At 60.8% G+C, this 21,057-nt stretch overlaps 2 protein-coding genes across 6 annotated transcripts in view; one reads left to right on the top strand and one right to left on the bottom strand.

The window, feature by feature from the left end:
• KIAA0513 (KIAA0513 ortholog) overlaps nucleotides 1-3,031 on the top strand; it is a 44,475-nt gene extending 41,444 nt beyond the window's left edge. For 2 of the 3 annotated variants that reach the window (XM_045533720.1, XM_045533721.1), the window contains exons 10-12: nucleotides 309-389; nucleotides 743-837; nucleotides 1,777-3,031. In XM_045533720.1, coding sequence (XP_045389676.1) covers nucleotides 309-389; nucleotides 743-837; nucleotides 1,777-1,826 — 226 coding nt within the window. In that variant the 3' untranslated portion in view covers nucleotides 1,827-3,031. The remainder of the gene's footprint in view (nucleotides 1-308; nucleotides 390-742; nucleotides 838-1,776) is intronic. The other variant, XR_006730461.1, reaches the window with a different exon arrangement.
• Nucleotides 3,032-10,888: 7,857 nt separating this feature from the next.
• CIBAR2 (CBY1 interacting BAR domain containing 2) lies at nucleotides 10,889-20,385 on the bottom strand. 3 transcript variants are annotated; one of them, XM_045533723.1, is made up of 9 exons: nucleotides 20,190-20,366; nucleotides 18,878-19,112; nucleotides 17,741-17,809; nucleotides 17,548-17,649; nucleotides 17,388-17,399; nucleotides 15,613-15,717; nucleotides 13,339-13,452; nucleotides 11,966-12,067; nucleotides 10,889-11,173 (listed from the first exon to the last, which is right to left on the bottom strand). In XM_045533723.1, exons 1-9 carry the CDS (start codon nucleotides 20,207-20,209, stop codon nucleotides 11,063-11,065), a joined length of 870 nt encoding a protein of 289 aa, XP_045389679.1. In that variant the 5' UTR covers nucleotides 20,210-20,366; the 3' UTR covers nucleotides 10,889-11,062. The 3 variants fall into 3 exon arrangements, with proteins under 3 accessions (XP_045389679.1, XP_045389680.1, XP_045389681.1); XM_045533724.1 differs by having other exon boundaries at nucleotides 17,388-17,393; nucleotides 20,190-20,361; XM_045533725.1 differs by lacking the exon at nucleotides 13,339-13,452 and having other exon boundaries at nucleotides 20,190-20,385.
• Between the last annotated feature and the right edge of the window lie 672 nt (nucleotides 20,386-21,057).

The following is a 21,057-nucleotide window of genomic DNA, read 5'->3' on the forward strand; positions in this document are numbered from 1 at the left end:
GAGCTGGCCTCCCTGTTGCCCACAGAACGCTGGGCAGCCGCAGCGAACACCCATGTGCAGGGCAGTAGAGAGCAATTTCATTTTGGGGTCTCTGTCTCAGGAAGAATGAAGTGAATCAGCGTGTGTTTGGGGCCTCTCAGGCGCAGTGTCAGAATCCCATGGGCTTGGTGTGGCCACCAGGCACAGCTCTCCGTGGAGGGGAGGCGGTGCCCGGGTGTCACCGCACCTGCAGGTCGGGGTCAGGGTGAACGTCCAGGCCGCGGATGGTGCTGTCGGAGCCCCACTCCCGTCCCCTCCTGTGCTTGCAGGGAGAAGTGGTGCCACATGACCCAGGAGGAGCGTGACGACAGCCTGCGCTTCAACGAGAACATCACCTTCGGGCAGCTGGGGTGAGAGCTGGGGCCAGCGGGGAGGGAGAGCCCCCCCACATGCTGTCCCTCCTGATGTCACACACCAGACACGATGTCAGCACAGCCCAGCCCTCTCACACTGCTCAAAAGCATGGGGTTAATCACACTTGGCCTTGATTCAGGTTCCTAATTAACCCCCCGCCTAACACGACCCTTGGTGGCAGCAGCATCACAGTGAGAGTGTTGGTGGCTAACTAGGTAACTGCATTTTGATATTTGCTGAAAGTTGAGGGCAGACCCCTGTGGGGCATCCCCGAGGATAGGGCCCAGCTCCCCGGTCCCTCCCCCCCAGAGGGGCAGGGGTGTGACAGTCCCCGGTGTTTCTCCTCCAGGACCTTCACGCACAACATGCTGGCCTTCGGGCTGAACAGGAAGCTGTGCAACGACTTCCTGAAGAAGCAGGCGGTGATCGGCAACCTGGACGAAGGTGAGGCCGCCAGAGCCCCTGTCGAGTCACAGATGTGACGCTAAGCTGCTTGCTTGGTCCACCCTCCTATTTCCTGGTCAGTGTAGACACACCGGACGCCTCTTGGTGCCTTTGGAAATGCGCTTCCACGGGGACGGGGCAGGGCGAGGAGCCTGCTGGCTCAGTGTCACCGCGGGACACAGGCGCAGGCGGGACTTGGCGCCCAGATTCCGAACCTGCTCAGAGCCGAACCCCGGCCCCATGTTGCCCCTTCTGAGCAGCCTCCCGCGGCCTCCCGCTATTTCTGGGACCGCAGTGCCACGGCAGGTTCAGGCAGGTGTGTGGAGGGAGATTTGAGGGTTTTAGCCTCTCTGGCTTCTGTGACAGCAGGGAGCCGGCTGCCGGGTCCGGCCCTACCTGTACCGTCCCGTCCGCCACCAGACACTTCCCCTCCTAGTCCAAGAAGCCCTGCGCTCAGCATGTACTGCGTCGACCAATATTCTTTAAGAAATTCCATCCTGCACCAAATTCAAGGGCTCCGCAGAGGAGTGGCCTCAGGAGGCATGAGTGTGTCCCTGGCACCCTGGAGGATCTCAGGATGCTGCCCCAGCCCCGCCTCGCTGGCAGAGGGCGAGGGGAATACTGTCACCTCCCTGGTCTGCCCACACTGGGCCTTCACAGGTTACTGGGGGTCCCTCTGGGCACCACTTCCGTGAGAAGATGTTCCCGTCCCCGGGGCCTACTCCCCAGCGCGTGCCCACGCCTGCACACGTGTGCTGGCCACGAGGCTCTGTGTTTGTGGCACCGGCCTGCGCTGAGCGTGCGGCACGCCCGTGGGAGGCCCTGCGGTGTGGGGGCCGCGTGCTCTGTCCTGATTCGTCACCGCCCAGTGAGCAGGGAGGACACGCCTGCCCCGGCCGCCACCTTCCTTCCAAGAAGTGACACTGTGTTCTCTTCCAGAGCAATACAAGCTGCTTAGTGAGCACATCGAGCAAATGGCTGCTGAGTAGGCCACGGAGGCCACACCCCCAGGAGGACTAGCCGGCGCCTGGCCGTCACCCACCTGATGACCCTGCATGACGCCAGCAGCACCCAGAGCTGCTCCTCGCTGCCCTAGAACTAGCGGTTAGAAGAATCCGGCTGCCCATCCTCCCCTCTGCCTGTGTCTGCTCCCCCTTCCACGTGCCAGAATGTCCCTTGGATCTCACGGCTCACATGAGGTGACCAGCTGTCCCCACAAGCGCCAGGCTGTGACATGAGACCCAGAGGGAGGAGGCCCAGGGCTGGAGAGGGTGGGGGGTGCGGGGTGCAGGTGGGATGGCTGCGAGGCAGGCAGGGCTGCAGCTGACGGGCCAGGACGGGAGGACAGGCGTCGGCCATGGGGGCGCCCGGGCCACGCCCCCACCCCAGGTACAGACGGAGCTGCCGCGTCGGCCTCGGGGGGCCTTGCTCTTGCTCAGCCTCCCTCTGTGGGACGGGAACTGGGGGGTCTCAGGCCCCCTGGGAGGAGAGACGCCTCCTGTTTCAGGGAGAGACAGTTCATGCAGAGGGTGCTCTTTCCCGGCTGTAGTGAGACCCGGCCCCTGTCCAGGGACATGTGAGTGCCCTGCCGATGGCACAGGATCCGTGTGGCTTCCTTCGAGTCACACCAGCGCCGAGGCGTCTGCTCGGCCGACGACTTCCCTCTGAAGCTTCCTCAGCACGCCGGGAGCGGCTTTGTGCCGTCTGTCCCACCGGAGAAGCACAGAGAAGAGAAATCTAGTGGCTACGAGACAACCTCCCTTTCTAAGAGCAAACAGTGCTGCTGATTATTTCAGACAAGGCAGGAGAGTCTGGTGTGACAGCCAGCTGGGGAGAGGTGGCTCTGCTGTGATTGTCCAGGGCCGGTTAGCGGAGTGGGCTCTGGGCCCTGGGCCCTCCACCCCTGTGGCCTTCACTTCCGCAGCCCAAGGCTTCGTACCCCTTCCACCACCCATACCCGGGCCTGGACCCGTGGCTTTCCTGCGGGGCTTGTCCCGCACAGAAGCCCAGCCATGGGGACGAGGCCTGACCCACAGCCTCCGGCATGCTGGCTCCCACGGCCACCCTGGGCTGCCTGCCTCTGCTCGTGACTTGAGACGGGAGCCTGGGGGCTGTCTCCCACCGTCCCTCCTCCCCTCCTGCCTGCCTGCCCCGCCCTCCCAGCCTGCAGTCAGTCATCACCTTCCCGTCCCTGAGGGTACTTACCCAGCGACCGTGCGAAAGGTTTCCCTCCGGAATGCCACCCTGGAATGTTCCAGGGAAGAGCTTGGATTGGTTGAGCCCCAGAATGTGTGTTTGGGGCATTATCTGAAGTGTGGCGTCATCTGGGCACCCTCGGGCAGCCAGACCGAAGGACTGGGGGTCCGGGGCCTAAGCCTCTGGCGGCACAACGTTGTGTGTGTGTGTGTGTGTGTGTGTGTGTGTGTGTGAGTGTGTGTGTGTGTGTGTGTGTGTGTGTGTGAGAGAGTGTGTGTGTGTGTGTGTGTGTGTGTGTGAGAGTGTGTGTGTGTGTGTGTGTGTGTGTGTGTGTGTGTGAGAGTGTGTGTGTGTGTGTGTGTGTGTGTGTGTGTGTGTGTGTGTGAGATTTTAGCCCGGCTGGCGGTGCCACCAGACGGAGCTCGACGGTGTTGCGGGCTGGCTTGCCCCTCCCCCGCCAGGCCCCAGCGACCGTGCGTGTCTCCACTGAATCCATCAGAGAAGTCATGTCGGATCAACAGGTGTGTGGACCCCTCCTCGCTCCAGTGTCAACTTCAGATAACGCCCCCACCCCAGACACGGCCCTGGAAGCCTCGTGCCCTCCTCCCCGCATCTGTGAAACTCGCTGACCTTCCGGCGTCCCCAGTGGCCGTTGTGTCCTCAGCTTTCGTAGTCGTTTATTATCAGTGTCAGCGAAATCCATTAGGACTTTGCCCTGAGGTGCCCACAAGACTTACCCCTGTATATATAGGACTTTTGTGCAGATGTTTGGCTTGGTCTGAGTTCTCGCAAGAACATTCGATGCTGAGCCCCTCTCCAGGGGTGCTGGAGAGCCCGTGCGCAGTTTTTGGAAGGAAACGCGGCTTTGACTGATGTTGGCTTTTTTCCAAGCACTTTAACTTCAAAAATGATCTTGAGACTCCCCGTTACCCCACCCCCGCAAAATAGACCTCTTGAAATAGCAGTTTAAAGTGGAAGAAAGGGTTGTTTTGTTTTGTTCCCTGCCTTGCTCTTCCACCTCGGAGCTGGAGGAAGTCTGACCCCGGGAAGTGTCACCTTCTGTGCCAGGCCCCACACCGGACGCCACCAGGGTGGGCCCTCCGGGACAAGAGCGGAGTTGGAGGTGGCCTGGGAGGCTGCCCCACCGTCCCTCCTGCTGACAGGTGGCTTTGGCTGAGTGTCTCACTTTTGAGTCCTCTGGCCAGTGTCACCTGCAGGAGGTACCGTGTCCGGAAGAGCTCGCTTGCTACGGTCCCCCTTCCCTGGGACGCCCCTTCCCCCCAGGGCCTGACCAGTGCAGACAGACCCAGCCCACAAGGCTCAGAGGTCCCCTCGTGGGGAGATGTCACCCCCAGGTACACACAGGGATGCTTTGGCACAGGAGAGCTCTGGTGGCCCTTCTGTAAACTCAGGAAGTGTCAGATAGTACCCAGTTGGAGCAGGAAGAGCGCCAAAGCCAGGAGCACTGGCGTTTCAGGTCTGCTGCCATGTGGCCTTGAGGGCCAAGTGGATCGTAGTGAACCAAAATACATGCAGTTCGCTCAAGTAAAGACTTCCCTGCTCTTAAAACAGGACACTGCTCTATATGGTTTTAGCCTTTGTTACAATTTTAGCAAGGTTGATCGGTGTTTAAGAGGGGCCGAGTTAATATTCAGATTGCATCGGCCATGTGTGCATGTGCGTGTGTGTGTGTGTGTGTGTGTGTGTGTGTGTGTGTGTGTATGCACTCGCGCACATTTAGCCAAAGGCCAGAGAACTGAGCCCCGATATTGTGGCATCTGTAAATGAAGTGGAGTAGACTCTGTGATATTCTGGTTGCCAAAAGAGGAAAAGTAGGGCTGGGCGCGGTGGCTCACGCCTGTAATCCTAGCACTCTGGGAGGCCGAGGCGGGAGGATCGCTCGAGCTCAGGAGTTCGAGACCAGCCTGAGCAAGAGCGAGACCCCATCTCTACTAAAAATAGAAATAAATTAGCCAAACAACTAAAAATAGAAAAAATTAGCTGGGCATGGTGGTGCACGCCTGTAGTCTTAGCTATTTGGGAGGCTGAGGCAGGAGGATCGCTTGAGCCCAGGAGTTTGAGGTTGCTGTGAGCTAGGCTGACACCACGGCACTCAAGCCCAGGCAAGAGAGTGAGACTTTGTCTCAAAAAAAAAAAAAAAAAACAAAAAGAAATGTAGGCTAAGGAGCTCTGGAAGAGGGCTGGAGGAAGGTTCCAGTTTCTGAGCTTTGTGCCCAGATTAAAACCCAGACGGTCAGTTGATCCAGGGAACACACGTGCGGTTTAGAACCAGCACCGCGGTTCGGAGTTGAGGCCCGCGTGGGAATCAGACACCCTCTACCTTTGTCTTCCTTTCTGGGAGTGGAACCGAACGGGCCCCGCCACCCGCGTTCCCCAGCCAGGCAGCCCGTGGCGTTCATCTCTGTGGCTGAGACTGCAGCCTTGTGATGAGCTTTCCCGTGGCTGTCCCGCGTGGCTCGCCTTGTCACCCTGGGAGCGCGTGGCATTCCTGACCTGAGGAGCAGAGTTCACGTGTTAAAGCAGCTTGCGAAGGTTTCGTTCTAACGGGTACCAGAAGCCAGGGCTGTAAACGACAAGCCTGACCTTCCTGGGTCACACTGACCGTGGCTTTTATCAGGGAGGGTCCAGCCGGCCCCCGTGGTTAGATCAGCTTCGTTACCGGCTTCCCAAAACTTCAGCCAGGGGGGCAGCCAAGGAGCCCGGCGCTTTGCCAAGAACAGTGGGGGGTGTGAGAGAGAGGGCTGTAAAAGTGAGAGGGTCCCTTAGTGCAGAAGGAAGAAGAAAGGGTCACTGGGGGCACAGCCCCATCCTCAGGGAGAGGGGAGGGGACAGCCCCTCTGGGTGCCGATAGGCGGGGGTTCTGAGGTGGCCTCCTCATCGTCCTCAGCACGAGTGGAGCTGTCGGCCGGGGCTGCTCCGTAGACCCCCGGTGAGCGCTGGGTCCTGTTGAAGCGTCTCCCTCGCAGCCCAGCCTTCTGGCCCGCCTGCCCTGCGGGTCACTTACTCATGTCACGATTCTCGGCGAGAGGTCTCACTTCAAAGCTTTCAACCGAGTTCCACGGCAAAGAGACTGGTGCTGGCTAGGGGTCCCCGACTGGCTCACGTCGGGGCAAAGCTTCAGGCAGCCCAGGGCTCGCTCAGGCTGCACGACCGCTCGCCCAGTAAAGCCCGTGCCCGTGCCAGGAAGGGAAGGTGTCACTCTGTCAGGTGTCAGTGGACGGGTCCTTTCCAGGTCGTCCACGTGCCGTGCTGAGCCAGCGTCCAAGGCAGGCACTTCCGGGGCCTCCACTCTGTGCCTCGGTGCCGCTTGCGTCTCTGGGCCTGGGCGTCATGTGCTCCCCAGGGGAGAGAGGGACCAACGGGACTCGCAGGAATGGCACCTCCGTGGGGGCCAGCCTGTGCCATTCCCAAGTGACCCTGAGCCCCATGTCCCGGCGCCAGCCTCAGGTTGAGTTCGAGCCAGCGTTTCCCAGCCGGCCCGTCTGAGCTCTGCAGTGCGACGTGAGCAGAGAGCTCGGACTGCGGCCCCGCCCTAGCAGTGCCCGGGGGTGTCACTGGTGCTGGGACTCAGGTGGGGCCGCGCTCCACGGAGCGGGCGCCCTTGGTCACTGCTGGAAAGGGGAGGACCGGCTGAGTCAGTGCAGGGAGAATGGGGATGGTCTGGGCTTGTGTGTCCCTTCCACACCCCCTCCCGCAGGACACGGTGCACCTTGGGGACAACCCAGAGCCCTGCCTCCCCGCAGCCTCCAGGCCCTGACAAGGCAAAGTCAGAGCCGCACTGAGGGATGTCGCACTGTAACGGCAAAGAGGATGTGCCCGAATCCCACCTGCCTGGAGCTGGGCTCAGGGTGGTGCCTGCTCCCTCCTTCTCCTGAACGGTGGCCTCTGCGCTAGAGCCAGGGACTACGGTGGCCAGGGTGGAAGGCTTTCCCTTGGGAGGCGGAGCTTGAAGGCGGGACTGCAGGTGGCTTCCCCGGCAGGAGACGCGTGGCAGGGCTGTGGCAGGAGCAGGCCTGGACCTGGCGCGTAGTGTCTCTGGGCGGCACCTGGGCAAAGGTGAGTCACACGTTTGAACGCTAGGAAATGCTAGAAATTCAAACAACATGCAACCCCCCCCCTAAAACACGTATGTGTGCCAGAACCTTCGTTGTGCATTGCGGTTTCTGCTGGAACTTTCAGTGGAGTTTCACGTCGTGCATTCGCTGTTTTCTCTTTCACCCGCGTTCGTCTCGGACCTAAACTGGCCCTCGTCACACCCAGACGGTGCGTTTTTGGTAGCTCCCATAGTACAGTTCAGTGATGCTGATGTTTTCTGTGTTAGTTATGCAATTTTGTGTCCCGCCAAGTGATGTTCTGCAAACTATATTTTAAGGTTGAGAAAGTTTCAAGGTTGAAGATCTCAAAGCAGTGCTAAAATCAAAGGTGTTTCCTGTGAAGAAAAAAAAATATGTACATATATATATATATATTGCACCTTGGCTTGTCAGAGGTGGAAACTGAAATAAACTATCTTTTAAAAAAAAGTCTGTTTAATTTCTGTCTTAACGTATCTGTGAGGACGTTTTAGAGAATTTGCAGCCTTCTCAGTTACATCGGTGGCTGTTCAAAAGGGAACATTTTTTCTGAGGTCAGATAGATGCTTTCCCCAGTTAGGCCGAGTGTTTGGGTCTTGCCGGATGGCCGAGCCTATGGGCCACGCCAGGAAAGGGGGGACCTCTGTAGGTGAACCTGCCGAGGGGGCTGTCCAGCCACGCAGGGGGCTGGTCAGTGGCTGCAGGCCACCCCCAGGCTGGATGTCTGCCAGGCCACCAGCGTGCCCTGAGCCCTGCGCACTGAACGCCCCATCCTGCAGCTCTCGGAAGCCAGCACCACTGTCCCTCTCGATTGCGGGGTTCCGGGGATCCCGGCTACAGCTCCTGCCTAGCACAGCAAGACGCCCCCTCTGTGCTTTCCAGCCCCGTTCCCAGACGTCTTCTGTGACCCGTGCGGGCTTTCCTGCTTTCCGATGATGAGAAGTGGGTGGCTGCGTTCCCACACCCTGGCCCAAAGAGAGGGGCCGGCGAGCCGGGGAGCGGGAGGCACCTGGGAGGGAGGATGCTGGGACTCGGGGGTCCCCTCCCCAGCTGCCTGAGTGGCAGCAGGCTGGTCTCCATGTCCCCGGCTCTCCTGCTGCCCCCTCTTAGCCAAACGTGGAGGCAGGGCCTGGCTGGTCTGCGTTCCCAGCCTGGGGCCTCGCACCCACACTTGTCCTCGCCAGCAGCGGGCAGGGGGCGGGTCAGAGGCAAAGCCCGAGGGAGGGAGAAGGTGCCCTAGGGACAGCAGAGACCCCAAGAGCTCAGGGCACGCCACGCTGCACCTCTCTCCGTCCAACCGGCGTGGCGAGACTGCCCAGAAAGCTGCCCCCTAGTAAGGTCCCTACGCAGGGAAAGGAAGAAAAAGGACCAAACTTTCCTGAATTGTATAGGAGTAATTGTGAGACGCATCATTCAACATTCACAAGACCAGAGAAACGTGAACAGTAAAGCTTTCGGACGGTGTCTCTTTGAAAGCCCTGACCTTAGTGCGTCTGTCCTTATGAAAGCTTGAAGCTGCCCTTGACCTCGGGGACACCCTGGACGGTGTTTCTGCCTTGGATTCGTGCCACGTGCCTCCCGTGTGCACGGTGCCACCCGCTCCCCACCCCCCGCCACGGGGCTGGAAACGTCCCTCAGCAAGCACGCCGCCCGGCCTTGGCTATTGTTCAATTTCATGGGGGGTACCAGGGCACACTGTTTTCTCCCACATGTGCATGTCTGTGCCCGTTGCTCCAGGAGCAGGGGACGGAGTGTGTCCTCAGCGACTAGGAGGAGCAGCAAGAGAATCCGCAGACAGGAGCCCAGACACTGCGGCCCCAGAGACCCACGGTGCAGTGGCTGCTCCTGGCTCCACCCGCTCACCTCCTGGGGGCCCAGAAAGAGACAATCTCTGAAATAAAAATTTTTTTGAGTCAATGTCTTGCTTTGTCACTACAAGCGTGCCACCACCATGGCCAGCTAATTTTTTTTAACTTTTTGTAGAGATAGAGTCTCACTGCATTGCCCAGGCTGGTCTCGAACTCCTGAGCTCAAGCAATCCTCCTGCCTCGGCCTCCCAGAGCGCTGGGATTACAGGTGTGAGCCACCATGGCCGGCCAGAATCTCTGAATTTTGTTGCCATTTCTCAAGGGACCAAGGAGATAGTGACGGGAGGCTCTTGGCCAGCTGTCTCCCTGTACTTAAGGACGGCTGGTCCTGTGTGCAGGAGGGGGAGGGACCCTCTCCAATCAGCGTGTAGTTAATGAGCACCAACTGTGTGCTGGGCACCACCAGGCTCCAGGACCACAAAGATGACAACCAAAGGGACTGTCCCTCAGAAACTCGTCAGTGGACACAGCTGGGGTTTTAAAAGAACATACATTTATATATAAGTCTATATGTGTGTATATATACACATGTATCTACATGTGATAGATAAATATATACTATAACATTACTATATGTAATATATAATACAATAGCTTCTATAGAACATCTAGAAAGTTCTAGTTATTTGTGCGGTGAGCATCCTGCCTGGTGGAGTCAGGGAAGGCTTCCCTGAGGAGGTGTCACGGAGCTGGTTCTTGAGTGACAAAAGCCACTGTGGTGAAGAAGCTAATCCTACCAGGATCCCACATCCCCCACGGTGCTGGCGGGAAACCGTGGCACCCACCCCACGTAGGAAATGGAGCACGTATGCACCGGGCCAGCAAGAGAGGCCGAGGGGCGGGCCCCTCCCGGGTGAGGTTTTAGGAGGCAGGAGGTGGGCAGCATGGCTCCTCTAGAAGGTTCTGAACAGGCTCATGGGGCAGAAGGTCTGTGATGCAGCCTAGGAAGTGAGTGGAAAGAGAAGTCTGTGTTCCATTTTGTCCTGGAGGATTTAGCCTTATCTGGAACTTTCACAGACCTTCCATTGTCACTAAGGAAACATGGCACTTTCCGGCTTTGAGTTGTTGGGACCAGGCCGGGTGTGGCCCCAGGGGACGCTGTGGACCAGCGGGGCAGGTCCCAACTCTCAGGCTCCAGCTGCACTTTCTAACCTGCCAGGCACAGGGCAGCGTGTAGCATTGAGGGACAGAGACAGCCACAGCCGTGGGAAGCTCAGAATCCGGTTGAGCCTCAGTCTCACCAAGTCGTGCCAGGCAGGGAGGAGCCGGCTCACCCGGAGGTGATATCCAGGACCCGCTCTGAGAACATGTACTGCAGGGCCCGGGCAGGCCGCCACCCTGCCCACAGACCCCCACACCTTTTCACTTCCATGTCCCCGACCTCTGGGCTCTGGTGACACCACTGCACTCTAGTCCAGGTGATAGGGCAAGACCCTGTCTCAAAAAAAAAAAAAAAGCAAAAGCAGGGTCGTTGCAGATGCAGCCAGTCAGGACAAGGCCACAGAGCAGCGTGGGAGGCCTCTGAGGACAGGCACCTTATCCAAGGGACGACTGGGACACAGCCTTGCATGCACACAGGAGAAGGCCACCCGGAGATGGAGGCAGAGGCTGGGTGATGTGTCCAAGGACACAGCGACCACCAGAAGCCAGGAGAGAGCCCAGGAGCAGGACCGAGCCCTGAGCCCTCAGGCGGAACCAAGCCCGCTGACACTTTGCTCTCAGACTTGTGGCCTCCGGAACGTGAGAGAATAAATCCGGTTTCTCTGCTGCCCGGTGTGCGGGACTGTGTCAGCGCAGCCCCAGCAATGCACCCGTGTGCTTCTGCGTCCGTGCAGGGTTCGTCACAGCCGGCGTCCCCAGATCAGACAGCAGGAAACGAGACAGGAGCCAAACTGGGAGTCACAGGCATTTATTGATCACCAGCTACGCACCAGGCACCGTGCCGGGGCAGCCTGCGCGGGGATGATATCGGCCTGTTGTACAGAGGGGGAAACTGAGGCTCAAAGGAGGTGCCTGCCAGGACCCAGGCCAGCCCCAGTTCTTCGACTGTCGTGGGGAGTCCTCCTCCTACGTCTGCAGCCCCTGTCCCCTGAGGTCCTCCACGGGGGCCTCCTCCACGGAGCCGTCCTCACTCACCTCCTCTTCCGTTCTCTGCCTCCGTGTGTCGCTCTCAGCACTCTGAGTAATGGTGACAATAATTCAAACCGCAGCCACGACATCAGTAATAATAACGGCAGGGCTTTAAATGCCTCATTTAGATCTGTCACTAACGCCGCCCAGCCCTGCGAGGCGGTGACTGTCAGTGGCTGCTCTGCCGCTGGGGACCCCAAGACCCAGACAGACGGGAGCCGTGGTGTGGACAGTCCGCTGGGGGCTGCATCGCCCCCCCACCGTGACACCCGTCCTCTCGCACGCACGGTGGGCGGGCTGCCCTCGCCCCGACTCCGTGGGACTAAACCTGCCACGGTCGGCATGTGGCCGCCCAGTTTATCTGCCCTCCTGGGCAGGAGGGACACTTGAAGGTCCCTGCAGACATAGAAGCATGTCTGACGGCGGATCGTGCTGGGGACCGTAGGCAACACGTAGTGCCCGCTCCTTACGACTTCCCTGACCTCTGAGACACCCTGACCCCTGACCCCGTGCACCCGCGGGTTGGATGCAGGCGTGGACCTGCCTGGAAGCCTCGTTCTTAAGTGGGAACATCTCGGAGTGCCTCTAGGGGGCACTCGGGACACATGGCGGCCACAGGGGAGGGCGGTGGGGCTGGTGGGGCTTTGTTGGTTCCACTTCAAGGCAAAGTCCGGTCAGACTCGGGGACAGCCCCCCACTCTCCCACCTCTGCCCCTCCCCAGCCTCTCCGTTCAAATCCAAGTTCTTTCTCAGCATCCTCCGATCTCTGTGTCACTATCACCCGGCCTCCCCGGTCCCTTCACTTTGTCACAGGTTTAACCCCCCAACCCAGGCGCTCACCTGGCTGGCGGGAGGCCACGGGCCGGGCGGAGAGGGGTTGCTGTCTGCGAGCGGCCGAGCAGTGTGATGCCCGTAAACTCCCTGCATCTTGGCTGTAAAATCCTGCCGAGGAGAGAGCAGGGTGGGTTCGAACCAATCGGAAAACACAACGGGGGTGGTGGGCAGGGGGTGGGAAAAAAGGCCCCTCCTTGGGACACCAGCGGAACACCGGGGTCCTGTCTGGGGGCTTCCTGTTTGCTGTGCCGCGCCCTCTGCAGCAGCCCCGTAAGTTGGCATTATCATCCCATTTTACAGATGGGGAAACTGAGGCCCGGAGAGGCTAGGCAAGCGGTCCATAGTCACACAGGAAAAGCGCCCCTGTGGAGAGTTTTGTAGAGGTGAGTGAATGCAAGAGAGCTGTCTGATCTTCATTCAGCCTCACGTGGTAGTTTTAAAGCTTAGCCTCAAATTCTCTGACGCTTCTCCCATTGGGAGTCGGAGTTAAGTTCCTGTCCCCTTGAACACGGCTCACCTTGGAGACTCACTTCAAATAGAATGTGGCAAAGTTGCCGCGGAGTAACGTGTGAGGTTAGGTCACAAAAGGCACTAACTATTGTGTCTCAGGATGGCGCCCTTGGAACCGGCTGCCCTGCTGCGGGCACGCCCGAGCCACGTGGAAAGGCCACGGGCAGGGGTTCTGGCTTCGCTAAGGCCCCCGGGAGGGCGGGCTCTGTGGCTCCTGCAGCCGCCCAGAGTCCACACCCGGCGGGACCCTGTGCCCGGCGTAACGCTCTGCCGCCGCCATCCTGAAATCGTCATCATTGTTGAGCAAAAGGCCCCACATTTTTCTTCCGTGCTGGGCCCTGCGAGTCGTGGGGCCGGCTCTGTGCCCAGACAGCATCGTCTGCCAGGTGTGAGCGAGGAAACCTTTGCAGCGAAGGAGCCCGGCCTCCCGCTGACGAGGGACCCCACCTGAGACCTGCCCGGCCGAGCCCCGTCAACCCCCAAACCACAAAAGGTCATCGTGATACGCGATTGTCGTTTTGACGACACCAGGTGTGGGGAAGGGTGGAACAGCTCGTTCTAGATGGCAGTCGGGTCAGACGGATACTCAGCACTCGGTTCTGCATCGAAACTCTTCCAAGCCTCAGCCAGGAGATGCTCGCTGAGGTTCATCCCTTTGTTTTAAACACCCCAAGGATGGTCGTGTCGATACCCCAGGGGGCTTTCAGAAAAATCCTCCACCTCCTGGTCTGGCGCCCGGGGCAGACGTGAGCCCCCAGAGTTGGAAAAGTCGCACAATGTGGCCGCCAAAATCCGCATCTATCCGGACAGAGCCCAGATCGGGGTGTGTCCCACGCCACCGAACAGAAAGCGGGGTGTGCGCGGCCTACCTGCAGGTCTCGCTCCGGGTGATAGTTCTCCAGGGTCTGGAAGGCGCTGGAATACACCTCCACCGCTTTGGCGTGGAACACCATCTCAATGGTCACAAAATCAGAAAAGATTTTCTGTGGGGAGAGAAGCCCAAACCGCGTAAGCCACGGGACAGGGGAGCCCCGGGGGGGCCGTGCACGTAGACTGAGGGGAGGGCGGGGTGTGCTGTCCTCGTGGGGACACGTCCTCGGTGGGGCATCCCGACGTTGTCTTTATTTTATTTTTGTTTGAACGGATAACGCATTGGCAGGGCTCAAAAATCACAACTGTGCCACAGTGCTGGCTGGGCAGACCTGCTCCGCCACTGTCCCCTTCCTTCCCGTCCCCTCCACCTCCTTGAGACGGTAACTTCCGGAAGGTTCCTGTGTGTTCCTCCGTTGCTTCCTTAAGTACGTTTTCTTCTTTTCTCCCTGGGCTCCGAGCCTGGCTTTTCGCAGTTAACGGTCAGTCCCAGAGACCTTTGCGTAGGAAGCGCCTTCATTCCTTTCTGCGCGTTTCTCCCTGTGGACCGACCACGATGGACACGACAGTCCCCGGCCCTGGGACACGTGGACCATTTTCAGCCTTTGCTGTCACAAACAGCGTCGTCACGAAGATCCTTGCGCAAATGTCGCTTCGTCCCTGGCGGGGTATAGCCGTGTGTGCGGGGGGCAGGGGCGGTTCCAGGAGTGGAACTACAGGGTCCAAGGCCAGAGCCTCGTGTCCCTGGTCCCAGCGGCCCGTGTCCCCACACAGCGCTGCACTGGATGTGTGCGAGGGCTCCGTGCTCCTCGGCTCTGTCGCCTGGGCTCGTCCACGCAGGCTTGACCTCACTCGCTCTGAGCACAGGTGTTTGCAGGTCGAGGGCTACGAGACCCTCAGCCTCCATCACCCATGGGCTTCAGGGGAGCAGGTCTCCCGGGGAGGAGGACAGGGGCAGCTGGTGGATCCTGCTCAGCCTCACTTGTGTGTTCATTCATTCGTTCATTTACTCATTCATTCATTCCACAAGTATTTACTGAGTACCCGCTAAGTGCCAAGCCCTGGGCCTGGTGGCCAGCACCCAGCAGGGAACACGACAGGCAGGGGTTTGCCCTGTGGTGCCAACATGCAGGGCGGGAAGCAGGCGTTAAACAGTGATCATGTGACCTGCCCGTCTCCCCCCAAGGGTGTCGGCTCCATGGGCTCAGGGACCTTGCTTTGCTGGGCGTGGTGTCCCTGGCATTGGGCACAGAGCCTGGCACATAGTAGGCATGTATTCAACACTTGCAAATTAACCAGCGAGTTAAATATACAAGTAACCAGTCCCCCGGTGGTGGCAGACCCCGGGGGAGCAGAGTGCATTAACGGGGGCCTGGCCAGTCTGGGGTCCAGGTGGTTCCCTCAAGGACAAACCTGAGTCTGAGGGATGAGTAAGTGTTCGATGCAGAGCAAGGCACAGGCTGTGCAAAGGCCCTGAGGTAGGAAGGGGCTTGGTGCGCTGCGGCTTGGAGAACCCCCAGCAAGACGAGGCTGGGGGGCTGAGCCAGGCTTCGGGAGCCTCGGGAAGGATCTTGGCCTTCACCCCCAGAACAAAGGGAGTGACAGATGGGACCCGCCTGTTGAGAGACTCCTCGAGCCGCTATTTGGAAAATAGAGAGCGGTGGAGAGCGGGGGGCAGGGATCTCTGTGATCAGCTTGTCCCGAAAGACCCCAGCTCCCCGAGGCCCTCTTGCAAGAGCTGGGCTCTGGGCGCGGATTCTGTTGCACGGGGTCGGGGGCGTCTGGGGTCCAGCTGGAAGGAGGACAGCGCCCACCCCGCTGTGCCTCGGCGAGGCGTGTTCAGAGAAGGGCGTCTGGGGCTTCGGGGAGAAAGGCGGGAGTCAGCACCGGCCTGCGGGTGGCTGTGGGGACAGGGAGGAGGCGGGCGTGTGTGCTGTGGGCGGGCAGACTCCTCCCGGCCGGGCGCTGTGCCCAGGGCCGCCCAGCGGCTCCCTGGGTCGGGCAGGCCAGCTGTGCCGGGACAGCTGCCCCGAGCAGCCGGCCTCCTGCCCCCGCGGCCAGGATTAACTGTCCCAGGAGCCTGTGTGGGCACAAGTGCACACACGTGTGCTCACACGCTCGAGCAGGCTCCCACGTGCAGACAGGCACGCGTGCACACACATACGCACACACACACACACACGCACACACACTGGCATGTGCACACACGTGCACACGGAACGCATGCATGCACGAGGCAGCACAGAGCCCCCAACACGGGCTGATGCCCTGACCTGCAGGTCCTTCAGCTTCTGCCTCTGGAAGGTGCCCACCGTGTCCTCCAGCTGCCGGGTGGTGCGGCTGGCATCGGCCGAGGCCCTCTGCACGCTGGTCTCTGCCTGGCCCCGGGGACACAGAGGTGGCGTGTCACGGGGTGGCTCGGGGCCTGAGACACCACCCTGTCTCCGCACCCTTCTCTTAGGCCAGCTCTCCTGCCCCATGGGACATCGTCTCTTGCCAATGTGGCATCGAAAGGATGGCTGAGGAGGACCGCGGCTGAAGGGGCAGTCGCTGGAGGTGGACAGCCTGTCGCAGCTGTGCAACCTCAAGCAAGTCACTTCACCTCTCTGAGCCTCGGTCTCCTTGCCTTCAAACAGGGGACACGGATCGACCTGTTTGCCGGGTGCCTGTAAGAATCTAGCAGAGTGGGCACCAGCTGAGCTATGGTTGGACCAGGTGCTCCCGTTCGCTGGTGTTTAACGCTCGCACGTGGGCCCGTTCCAGTAAATCATTTGTCCCCGTGATCAGCATCCGCAGAGCCCACCCCCTGCCACGCCCAGACCACCGAGGACTTGGGTTTCAGACTCAGACAACTTGGAGCCGAGTTCTGGGTTTGCCACTTAACTGCCTGTGTGACCCTGAGCAAGTCACCTTTCTCGGCCTCGGTTTCCTCTTTACAACAGGGCTTTAAACGCCTGCCCGGGCTGGGAGGAGGGGCCGGGGCTGGCATCCAGGAAGCCCCCAGGAGAGAAGGGAGAGCGGCTGTCACTCAAACCGAGGCTGACAAAGCTGGGACACATTCAGAGGTGCTCACGGAAGGCTGCACCCCACGTGGACTTGGACCCGGACCCCTCGCCCTGGGCACCGCTGGCCTGTGCCTTGCGGGGGTTGGCAGCACCCCTGCCCACTAGCTGCCCTGTGGCGGGTGGGACGGTGGCCCCCAAAGACGCCTACATCCCAATCCCTGGAGACTGTCAATCCGTCACCAGACACGGCACAGGGACACTGCAGGTGCTACTCAGCTGTCCTCGAGGAGATTGTCCCAGATTATCAGGTAAACCCCGTGTTGTCACAGGGTCCTTGGAGGGGGAAGAGGGAGGCCGGCAGGAGGTGTGACAATGGAGCAAAGGTGCCAGCTGCTGGCTGGAAGGTGAGGGAAGGGACCGGGAGCCAAGGGACGTGGGCAGGGGACGGATTCCTCCCTGGGGCTTCCGAGGGAACGCAGCCCGGCCCACACCCGATGCGGGCCTCCCGCTGTAGGAGCGCACGCTCCGGCGCTGGGTGTACAATCATTTGCGGCAGTAGGAACCCAAGGGGCACTCTCCAGTCGTGACAACCAGAAATGCCCAGTGACAAAACTGCTGACTTAGGCCCAGTAGGGGCTCTCTTTGGGTGAGGTCACTCAGCTGCAAACACGGCAGAGGGGACTGGCCCCTCTGCCAGCCCTGAGCCGCCTCCCATCCCCTGAGTCTCTCTTAGCCTCGGTTTCCTCATCCAGGCAATGGGGCTGATGCCAGATGTGCCCACCTGACATGAGCATGAAACAGGTGACCCTGCTGAGGAAACTGGGGCTGTGAGTGGGTGACGGCTGGATGGTGTCGATGACAGGACAGAGCCCAGGTCCCCTGACCCCCAGCAGCTGCCTCCCCCGAACCTTTGACTCTCCTACCCTGAGTGGGGCCCTGCACACACCTGCGTCTGCCCAGGTACAGCTCACCTGGCCGATTTGCGACGTCATGCCTTACCTGTCTGCGATTCTGCCTGCCCCAGGCGGGCGTGTGACACTCACCTGGGACTGAGAATGGTGCCGTTAAGGAGCCAGGTTAAGCCCACGCGGCCCTGGGGGGTGGTCCACCCCGTCACGGCCCCTGCCCAGAAAAGACCCCACAGAGCATCTGTGACGAGTGGCCGCCCTGGCCCAGCAGCCCCAGACTCCCGGGGAAGGATACGATCATCTGCCGGTCCGAGGGTGACTTCTGCCTCAGTTTCTCCAGCTTTTGCAGTTGTTTGATCTCATTAGTTTGGGCATGTTTGAGTTTCTTGATCTCCGCCTAAGGAGAAGAGGAGGGCTGCTTCCCGGGGTCCCCGCCAGGCAGGACCCACACGCCACCCGCCCCGGGCGCCCCGGGGGTCCCGGCTCACCTTTGTCTGCTTAATCTGCGCCCCGTAGAGCTTCAGGGGGTTGACGACCTTGGTCTCCAGCCTCTCCACCTGGGGGAGCGTGAGGGACACCCGAGAATCAGAGGGAAGGGAGCAGGAGGCCACCCGGCTCCAGCTGCCACGCAAGGTGCCTGCCGTCTGCACCCCGAGCTGCACGCCCAGGGCCGGGGGATCCCGAGGTGCCCCCGCCCCCCGCACCGGCCTGGGCTCAGGGCCTGGTGCTGCCTCCCAGGGGCTGGGGCGATACGTCCACTCTCGCCACGCCTCGTTTCCTCGCCTGTAAAATGGGGTCACGGCTGTACCCACCAGGGCTTCATGACCATCCGATGGGACATGCACGACCCTTGGGAAGACAGTGCCTGACGCAGGACTCAGGGTCGTTGCTGGGGAGGGCAGGAGAGGGCGCGGCAACAGCGTCTGCCCTGCTCCTAACCGCCGTGCAGGGAGGCAGGGACAGCCCCACTTTGCAGATGAGAAAACTGAGCCTTGATTTGGGGACAGGACTTCTGCTGACCTCACGGCAGGGCAGAGACAGGACTCAGATGCAGATTTCCCCGCTCCAGGGCCCAGCACGATCTTCCAGTTCTCCAGACGGACGTGGGGGGTTGCTGGCCCCGGGTGGGTGCGTGAGGCACGGAATGGCGTGGGCTTCGGAGATGGCGTGCGGGCGGGGGCGGGCGGGGGTGCTGGGACTGGAGGCGGCCTTGTGGGGGAGGGACAGCTGTGGGCCCATCTTACAGATGGGAAACTGAGGCCTGGAGCTCGCCCCCTTGTAGGCGAGCAGAGGGCTTCTTGTGCCCTCAGCGTCAAAGCTCATGACTTGAGGCTCTGGCCTGGGGGGTGGTAGAGTGAAGCCCACCCCTGAGTCCTCAGAGCCCCCGCTAAGGGCGGGAGCCGGTGGCCGGGAAGGCGAGATGCCGGGAGCATGAAGGGAAGGGTCTGTCCTCCCACAACCACGCCCGGTCCCTTGAGGACCGGGTCCCTTGGCCACCGGGGAGGAGCGGGAACCCGGCCGAGCCTCCTCCGTAGTCACCGCCCACGACCTCAGGGGTCAACACAAACCTAAGACTCTACATAGGCACCCTCCCGCAGTGGCCGCTGCGGGCCAGCCCGGCTCACCTCGGCCTGCCGGTAGTCCTGCACCTTAGCCAGGTCCTCGGCGAAGTCCCGCACGGTGGCCCGCAGCTCGGGGTTCTCGGTGTTGGCGAAGTCGATGAGCTGCCGGACCAGCTGGTCCGCCTTGTCCCGCAGCCGGGCCGTCTTGCGCGTGTAGGCGGCCAGCAGTGAGCAGAACTGCCCGAAGTACTTCTCGGCGTTGGCCACCGTGCCCTCCATCAGCCTCACCTGGCTGTCCCTGGGGGGGCGGGGGCCTGTCATGCCGTCTGTCACGAGCGCGGGAGCCACCGGGAGCCACCACCCACCGGCCTCCTCCCGGGTGGCCCATGTCAGGTGGGGCACCACGTCCCGGGGATGGCACTCGAGGTGACAGCATCAGGCCATCGAGGCAGAGGAGGGGCCTTGCCTGGGCTGTCACAGGCGGGCAGGACCACGTGTGTGAACTTGGCTGTTAAAGAAAAGCTGAGTGGAAGGCGCAGAGTTTGCACAAACCCCTGCCACGTGGGTGGCCCGTGACCATCGGTGCTGTCGTGGTCCGTGTGGAGCCGTGAGCAGCAGCGTCCACAGCGTGTTCGCCGAAGCCCGCGGCTCACACGATGGCCTTGCACAGCCGGTGCGCAATGTCAGGTGTCCGCATTACAGCCTCACACGGGACACTTTCACTGCCCTGAGGAGCCTCCTCCCTCCTGCCCCGACCTGCTGTTTTGGTCTGTAGTTCTTGCCGTCACTTGTCCCCTCGAGTCACGCTGGGCTTCTCCCACCCTGCAAGTCTGGGCGGGCGCTCGCTGACTCTTCCCCTGCTCCTGGCCGGGCCCCACACCGCAGTCTCCCCGGCCTCGGCCGGGCCTCCCTCCTGGGCCTCCCTACACTCTCTCCTCTCCACTGTCCCCAGGCTGTCGCTGTCCCTGCGTCTCTCCTTTTGACTGAAGTCCTCCATGCGGCCTCAAATCGCACTGCTGAAGCAGGAAACTCTGAGGCGTGGCCCTGTGGCCTGCTGACACACCCTGGCTCACCCGCCACTTCCCGGCCCGCAGAGCGCACTGCGTAGACCCCTCTACCCTGTGGGTGAGGGGCTGCTATTACCGCCGCTTTAGGATTGAGCACCCTGAGGCCCAGAGAGGTGAAGCGTCTTGCTAAAGGTCACACAGCAGCTGCAATCTCTGTTCCTCTAGGTGGGTCCTTGAGGTGGGAATGGGGTCAGGGGAGCCCACCTTACTACCCCCAGCAGTCTCGCTGCCCTCACCCTTCTTGGTGCATCAGCCCCCAAACCCCGTATCCGCCTCCCTGCCCGCAGGGCCAGCACAGGGCTGCTCACCTGGACAGGACGATGTTCATTGTGACCGGAGGTGCAAGCTGTCCTGGTCTTGAGGAATAAGGACAGGGCCCCGGGGGTCCCGCAGGCCCAGGAGGAGCCAGGCAGGGCTGGGTACAACTGTGTGGTCCGGGCTCAAGGGACGCTGCCACCTGGTTGCCAGGCGACGTGGCTGCCCACAGCAGGCCCTGGGAGGAGCCGCCTGCTGGTTGCCCGGGCAACCGCTCCCTGAGGCGGGCCTCCCCCGAGGCCAGCCTCCCCCAGCCACTCAGAGATGGGGCTCCCCAAAGAGGCCCCCTCGCTTTGAAGACGGAGGTTCTTTTGTGGAGCCGGGGCAGTGGTTGGGGTTCCCCAAGGGGCGGCAGGGACTCCGGCCTGGGCTCAGCCAGGGCTCCCTCCTGCCCGTGAGGATCCCGGCGCAGGGGGCAGGGTGCTGGGAGCCGGTCGGGCGGGAGGGGCGTGGAGACGTGCAGAGTGAATCTGGGTGGTCCTGAGGCCTCGCACGTGGGTTGAGGGGACAGGGAAGGAGCATCTGACATTTTATCATCACTGTATTGTCCTTCCCGTATCATAAAAACAGTATCTGCTCGTTGTCAGTAAAGTAAGAAAATGAAGATGACGCAAGAGAAGGAAATATAAAAGCATACACGAAATTGCACTGACTCAGGTAGAGCACATTTACTAACTGCAGGATTTGTGTATTTCGATGTATATACACACTGAAGAAAAGCAATGCAAGGACAACAAGCCATGTGGGCGGGAGGAGGGCACGGGGCCACCGAAGCGAGAATGGCCAATTGTTGCCACTGTTGCCGGGTGACTCATGATCCTGTTCTGTTACTTTGTGTATGTTTGGAGGTTTTCATAACCG

The sequence above is a fragment of the Lemur catta genome, chromosome 20 (genome assembly GCF_020740605.2).
Source record: "Lemur catta isolate mLemCat1 chromosome 20, mLemCat1.pri, whole genome shotgun sequence".
In the NCBI taxonomy this organism is placed as follows: Eukaryota; Metazoa; Chordata; class Mammalia; order Primates; family Lemuridae; genus Lemur; species Lemur catta.

What these genes read in the sequence shown, in the direction of transcription:
- CIBAR2 (XM_045533723.1), bottom strand. Translation starts at nt 20,209, where the DNA reads ATGAACATCGTCCTGTCCAG. An exon ending in AGGACTACCGGCAGGCCGAG is followed by an intron (nt 17,810 to 18,877) that starts GTGAGCCGGGCT and finishes ACGCTCCCCCAG; the next exon opens with GTGGAGAGGCTGGAGACCAA. An exon ending in CGCAGATTAAGCAGACAAAG is followed by an intron (nt 17,650 to 17,740) that starts GTGAGCCGGGAC and finishes TCTTCTCCTTAG; the next exon opens with GCGGAGATCAAGAAACTCAA.